This window comes from Brassica napus, chromosome C3, assembly GCF_020379485.1.
Source record: "Brassica napus cultivar Da-Ae chromosome C3, Da-Ae, whole genome shotgun sequence".
Classification (NCBI taxonomy): Eukaryota; Viridiplantae; Streptophyta; class Magnoliopsida; order Brassicales; family Brassicaceae; genus Brassica; species Brassica napus.
The window spans coordinates 64,119,917-64,126,769 of record NC_063446.1 but is presented as its reverse complement, the minus strand read 5'-3'; the positions used below and the strand labels follow the sequence as shown (position 1 = coordinate 64,126,769).

Here is a 6,853-nt window from a genome sequence, read left to right as displayed (position 1 = left end):
GAAACAAGAGTGTTGTTTCCATAACTGTTGGAAACACCGTAACTTCAAGCGTGTTGCGACGTATCACAGTGCCAGAAGTTAATCTTTTTTGTTTTGAGCCGCGTTTTTCTTGCAGGCTTTTTTACCAAGGATGCTCTCTTTTTTTTTACGAGCATTCGTGGGTTTGTTGGGTTTAGCGTGATAGCTGATTTAGGCGTTCTGGGCGAGTTCTGGACCACCGTTCTAGCCGTTCGTCGGATCAACTTTTTGAAAGTTGTGGGAGTATACGAGTATACGTACCCATTCCCCCCCCCCCCTTTTTTTAAGATGGGGGGATAGCTGAACTCGCTGGGCGAGCTGCCTACGTACCCTTTTTTCGGGGATCAAGCCATCTCGTAGTTCTTTGGATCCACTTTACGATTAGTGGTAGTATTTCTTAAGATGCATCGCGTTCAAGGTTCTTTGGATCTTGACGTCCTACATGTTTGCGATTTCGTATGATCCTGGTCGGACTACCTTTATGACCTTGTATGGACCTTCCCAGTTTGCTCCCAGTGTTCCTGCGTTACGTTCGACAGTGTTTTGGAAGACTTTGCGAAGGATGAGGTCGCCTTCTTTGAACCTGCGATGGCGAACGTTTTAGTTGTCGTATTTTGCGGCGGCGTGCTGGTAATTTTGGATTCGTATGAGAGCTTGGTCTCGCCGCTCGTTAATAAGATCGAGTTCGTCCAGCAGCATCCAGCTGTTAAGATCTTCTCGTTCAGGGAGGAATCTTCTCCGTACTCCGGGAAATTCTACTTCCGTGGGGATCATACATTCCGTTCCGTAAACGAGGGCGAATGGGGTTTCACCCGTAGCCCCTCTTGGGGTCGTACGGTGCGACCAAAGAACTCCTTTGAGCTTTTCTGCCCATCGCTCCTTTTTGGCTTCTAAGCGCTTTTTTAACCCATCGAGGATGATTTTGTTGATGGTCTCTGCCTGGCCATTGCAATGCGGATATCTGGGAGTCGACTTAGTCAGTCGTATCTTCCACTACTCGCAGAATGCTTCGAATCGGGTAGAGATGAACTGAGATCCGTTGTCTGTCACGATTTCGTAAGGGACCTCGTGTCTGGTGATGATGTTCTTCCATACGAAGTTCTCGACTTGTACGTCTTTGATACTTGCGTAGGAATCTGCCTCTACCCACTTTGAGAAGAAATCCGTGAGGACCAGGAGGAAGCGTTTCTGCTTCGAGTTATGTAATGGCCCGACGATATCCATGGACCATCGCATGAAGGGATACGGAGACGAGATGGACAAGAGGACTTCTGCGGGTTGATGGATTGTTGGTGTGTGCCTTTGGCATTTTTCGCACTTCCGTGCGAACTTCTCGCAGTCTTTGATCATAGTTGGCCACTAATAACTGTGGGAACCAAAATTCGCACTGTCGATTTACGTTTAAATTAGGAAACTAGAAAAACCCTAATTTCCCAGAGGACCCGGATCTCTGCGAGAGCCAACGGCAAGTGACCAAATATATGCAAAAATCATGAAAAGATAACAAACGAGTTTAGGGAAAACAGTAGATCTTATTTCGAGTCCGCGTGAGAGCGTTGCGATCATTACAAGAGATCATAGAAGCTTTGGCCGCAAAGGCTGTCAGCGAGTTACCTAGTTCTAGCGGCCTAGTTGACTCGCAGCTCGATAACAAAAGACGAAGAAAATACAGAAAAGGTTTTTTGATTGATTTCGGACTGAACCTTATGAAAGGCTGCCTACCCCTTTTGAGGATCAAGCCGAACGTAGTTCAAGAGTGAACCAAGAGATCGAACTGCTTGTGCACGTTCGTCTGGTAATCGGGTGCCAATCATGGAAACAGAGCATGTCGAGAATAATGCCTCAGAGTTTCTAAGTGCCGAAAGTTCTGACTCTAAAAAGTCCTCCCTCATGCCTCTCGCCTAGGACTCCTTATATACTCGCTCCTAGGTCAGTTTACGCTTTTTCCTCTTCTGCCCTTAAGCCGTCATAACTTAAAAATGGAGATATTCCGTTTTTCCCGATCTTTCTAATTATCTTCGAATACTTCATATTTATCCGTGGAAACTTGACATTTATCTTTCCTTGTGAACCAAGCATAAACCGTCCTACGGTTTATGGGCTTTTGGTTAAGAAATAGTAAGTGGGTTTCGAGTCACGTCCTAGGTCTCTTTGGGCCGTTGTTTGACTCGAAACGTTTATTACGGCTTCTTTCGATAAAAAGGAATGTTCCGCAGTTTTTATCGTAAAGTTCGATTGATGACTTCAAATGACGAGAAACATGAAATGAGTTGGCTACAGTCTCCAGGAGATAGCATTAAAGAGTAGACGAGAATGCATGGATTCGTGTCGTATCGATTTTTAAGAAAGCACGGTCGCTACGTAGCGACCGAGTCGTGTGCGTGCTCGTTCGCTACGTAGTGACCGAGCTTCAGTGAGAGCTCGGTCGCTCCGTAGCGACCGAGCCATGTACGTGCTCGGTCGCTACGTAGCGACCGAGCTTCGGGGAGAGCTTGGTCGCTACGTAGCGACCGACCCGTGTACGTGCTCGGCCGCTACGTAGCGACCGAGCTCTGGTGAGAGCTCGGTCGCTACGTAGCGACTGAGCCGTGTACGTGCTCGGTTGCTACGTAGCGACCTAGCTTCAGGGAGAGCTCGGTTGCTACGTAGCGACCGATCCGTGTACGTGCTCGGTCGCTACGTAGCGACCGGGCTTTGGTGAGAGCTCGGTAGCTACGTTGCGACCGAGCCGTGTACGTGCTCGGTCGCAACGTAGCGACCAGACTTTGGTGAGAGCTCGGTCGCTACGTAGCGACCGAGCCGTGTACGTGCTCGGTCGCTACGTAGCGACCGAGCCGTGTACGTGCAAGGTCGCTACATAGTGACCGAGCTTTGGTGAGAGCTCGGGCGCTACTTAGAGACCGAGCACGCTACGTAGCGACCGAGCACGCTACGTAGCGACCGAGCACGCTACGTAGCGACCGAGCACGCTACGTAGCGACCGAGCCCGCTACGTAGCGACCGAGCACGCTACGTAGCGACCGACCACGCTACGTAGCGACCGACCACGCTACGTAGCGACCGATCACGCTACGTAGCGACCGAGCACGCAACGTAGCGATCGAGCTTTAGTGAGAGCTCGGTCGCTAAGTAGCGACCAGCTTTTGCGCTGGTTGCTACGCGGCAACCTTGTTCGCTTCTTTCTCCGATTTTTCGTGAATGTGTTTTCTCCGCAAGATTCTTCGTAAAAATAGATCTTTTTCTAAGATTTATTTTTCGTAAAAACGTTCATGCCGATTTTTACGGATTTTCAGACATTGATTCTGTCGTGACCGATTTTGACCCCAACAATAACCATGGCGCTTTATTTTTACGGCAAGAGATCTTCCGCCGGAGTGGTTCCCACATGATCCGGAATGAACCTCCTCCATTACTCTCCTTGCTTTTTCGCTTTCGGCGCAGGGCATGAGTGGGCCGGAGAATCTCCATTTTTAGATTTCTCCTTCTACCGTTACATATCGCGTGGCCTGGGTTTTGATTTTGCGGGCCGCCCATTTCTCAGTGGGAAGCGTCTCGTCGATTATGTATGCTCGGATTGGCTCTATCCATGGGCTGTCGCAGCTGTATTCCAACTGATCCAATTTTTCTTCTGGTGGGTCTTCGACTTCCTCCGCATTTTCAATTTGTGCTCGAATCAGATTGGCGACCACTGGTGGTCTGATACTTGGGTGTTCGATGAACTCGACGGGGATTACTCGTCTTAGTCCAGAATCCGAACTTGATGCGAGTGCGGCGAAGGCATCCGCCTGAGTGTTTTCCGAGCGAGGAATCCTAGTGAGGGCGAAGTGGTTGAAGTCCCGGGAGAGGTCTTGGATGAGTTTTAGATATGCATCCATTCTTTCGTCTCTCGCTTCGTATTCTCCACTGTACTGATATGCGACTAACTGAGAGTAACAGTGAGCGTGAATGTTACGGATCTTAAGACCATGGGCTAATCTTAATCCTGCGACGAGTGCTTCATATTCGGCCTCGTTGTTCGACGCATGGAATTCCAATCGGAACGACTGTTCCAAGACTTCGCCGGTCGGAGACGTGAGCCGGATTTTGATCCCGGATCCTTGTTTGGACGATGATCCGTCGACGTGAAGAATCCAGGTTGAGTCCGGTTCCGTGTTTTTCATATCCCCCGTGGGTAATTCTACCAAGAAGTCCGCTAGTACTTGAGATTTTGCGCAGGTTCTTGGGCGGTACTCCACGTCGTACTCGCTTAGTTCGATTGCCCATTTTGCGAGTCGTCCTGACTGACTCAGACTGGGCAAGATCGTTCACAGAGGGAAGGTGGTGAGGATTATTATGGTATGCGACTGAAAGTACGGCCGGAGTTTCCTTGCCGATGTCACAACTGCGAATGCTAGTTTCTCCATCAGGGGATACCGGGTCTCAGCGTACAGTAACGTTTTGCTTATGTAGAAGATTGGTTTTTGCTCACCGCGTTCCTCTCTAATCAAAACGCCGCTTGCCACTGTTGTGGAGACTACGATGTACATGAAAAAGGGTTCTCCCTCCACTGGTTTTGTGAGGACGGGAGGAGTGGCAAGGTAACGTTTTAGCTGTTGGAAAGCTTTCTCACATTCCTCCGACCATTCGAACTTCTTATTCCCTTTCAGCGTGTCGTAGAAAGAAAGACACTTATCCGTCGAGCGCGAGATGAAACGGTTCAAGGCTGCGACTCTTCCGGTTAGCCTTTGGACTTCCCGTTTCGTCTTCGGCGAGACCATCTCTATTAACGCGTTTATCTGCGTAGGATTGGCTTCGATCGCACGACACGTGACTAGGTACCCGAGAAATTCTCCTGATGCCACTGCGAATCTACACTTTACAGGGTTCAGTTTCATGTTGTGGGCGTTAAGTCTTGCAAATCACTCCTCCAAATGAGAGATGTGGTCGTGCTCGTCAAGAGATTTTACGAGCATGTCATCGATGTATACCTCCATAGTCTTGCCAAGTTGTTCGGAGAAAATTCGATTGACAAGTCGTTGGTAAGTGGTGCCTGCATTCTTGAGACCGAAAGGCATTACTTTATAGCAATATGTTCCCCGATCGGTGATGAATGTATTTTTCTCACGATCGTCGGGATTCATCATTATCTGATTGTACCCGGAGAAGGCATCCATAAATGACAAGAGTTTGTTCCCTGCTGTTGCTTCGACTAGTCAATCGATGTGCGGGAGTGGGAAGCAATCCTTTGGACAGGCCTTGTTGAGATCGGTGAAATCGACGCATACTCGCCATTTGTTGTTTTTCTTTTTGACCACGACCGGGTTAGCGAGCCAGTCTGGATACCTAACTTCTGTTATTGATCCGACCTTCAGGAGTCTTTCGACTTCCTCATTTACCGCGGTGGCACGCTCCGGTCCTAGCTTCCGCCTTTTTTGTTTGACGGGTTTGTAGGTCGGATTGATGTTAAGCTCATGACACGTTATGCCGATATCGATCCCTGGCATATCTTCCGCGGCCCAAGCAAACGCATTGAGGTTCTTTTGGAGACAGGCGATGAGCTCTGTCTTTAGTGGCTCGCGGAGGTTGGCTCCAATCTCGACGCATCATTCCGGAGAGGATTCGTCGAGGCAGATCAAAATTACCGGTTCGCAAGTTGGTTCGCGCTTCCCTTATAGGGCTTCGGCCCTTTGAGATTGCCAGAAGACTTCCGAGTCTTGTTCCGGGGCGTTCTCATCGAGAGTCAGCTTTCTTTTCTTTTTATGGGAAGTTTCGATCGTAAAGTTCTTTCTTTTTAACTCGGCGGCGAAACATACTTGCGACATCCTGCGGTTTCCTTGTATAGTTTTGACTCCACGAGGGGTTGGAAACTTAAGGCACAGATGGAATGTCGAAGGGATCGCTCGCATGGAATTCAGCCATGGAGTACCAACGATCGCGTTGTACGATGTTGGGCGGTTGATGACTAAGAATTTCGTGACTTTGATGACGCTCCCGACTTTAACAGCGAGGTCGATCGAGCTGAGAGTCATAGTAGCATCTCCCGAGAGTCTGAATATCGGGCTGGGTCCTTCCGTAATGGCGCAAAGATCGATCTCCATTCTTTCGTGGGTTCTTTTGTAGATAATATTGGCCGAGCATCCGGTGTCGACCAACACACTCGCTTTGTCGATGTCTTGGATCGTCAGCTCGATGACAAGGAGATCGTTGCGGGGTTTTGCCTGATCGACCGTTGGCCGGTCCTTGAAAGAAACGACATCGTTAGCTGATGGAGCGGACATCCTGTGTCTTTTATCGTTTAGTGATATTTTGAGTTAGAGAATCCGATCCCCCTCCCCCTCCTTCTAGCGCCAAACTGTGGGAACCGAAATTCACACCGCCGATTATAATAAATAACAATGGAGGAAAACCGAGTGAACCCGTTTTTCCTTGAAGGTCCGAATTCTCTGCGTAATCACTTTAGAACGATAAAAAGATACATAATCGCTCAGAGGCGTGTTATTGAATAGTATGAATACAAGATTTCTCCGAGAGGAGTAGAGATATGCTAACTATCGGAACAACAGAACAAGAAGCGGCCAAGACGTCCTAAGCCTTGTCGTGCTAGTCTAACCACCTAAGCCCTAAGTTCTCTAAGCTAGCAGGAGTTCTCTAAGTCTAACTTTCAGATCCCTTTTTCTTCTGCTCCTGCTCTCCTTATATAGTCGCTCTAGGTCGGTGGCCCATCCTTCGCCTTCGGGCCCAAGTCTATCTCTTTTGGGAATATTCCATTTTTCGTCGATCTTGATAGTTATCCTCGAATCCTTACATTTATCGTACTTCTGCGAGTTAGGACAAACCGTCATAACTTTTATGGGCT

General features: G+C 48.7%; 1 protein-coding gene across 1 annotated transcript; it reads right to left on the bottom strand.

The window, feature by feature from the left end:
* Positions 1-3,488: 3,488 nt before the first annotated feature.
* Positions 3,489-4,892, bottom strand: LOC125583251. The gene is made up of 2 exons (XM_048749886.1): positions 4,372-4,892; positions 3,489-4,308 (listed from the first exon to the last, which is right to left on the bottom strand). Exons 1-2 carry the CDS (start codon positions 4,890-4,892, stop codon positions 3,489-3,491), a joined length of 1,341 nt encoding a protein of 446 aa, XP_048605843.1.
* Between the last annotated feature and the right edge of the window lie 1,961 nt (positions 4,893-6,853).

What these genes read in the sequence shown, in the direction of transcription:
- LOC125583251 (XM_048749886.1), bottom strand. Translation starts at nt 4,892, where the DNA reads ATGAAACTGAACCCTGTAAAGTGTAGATTCGCAGTGGCATCAGGAGAA. An exon ending in TCGGCAAGGAAACTCCGGCC is followed by an intron (nt 4,309 to 4,371) that starts GTACTTTCAGTC and finishes GATCTTGCCCAG; the next exon opens with TCTGAGTCAGTCAGGACGAC.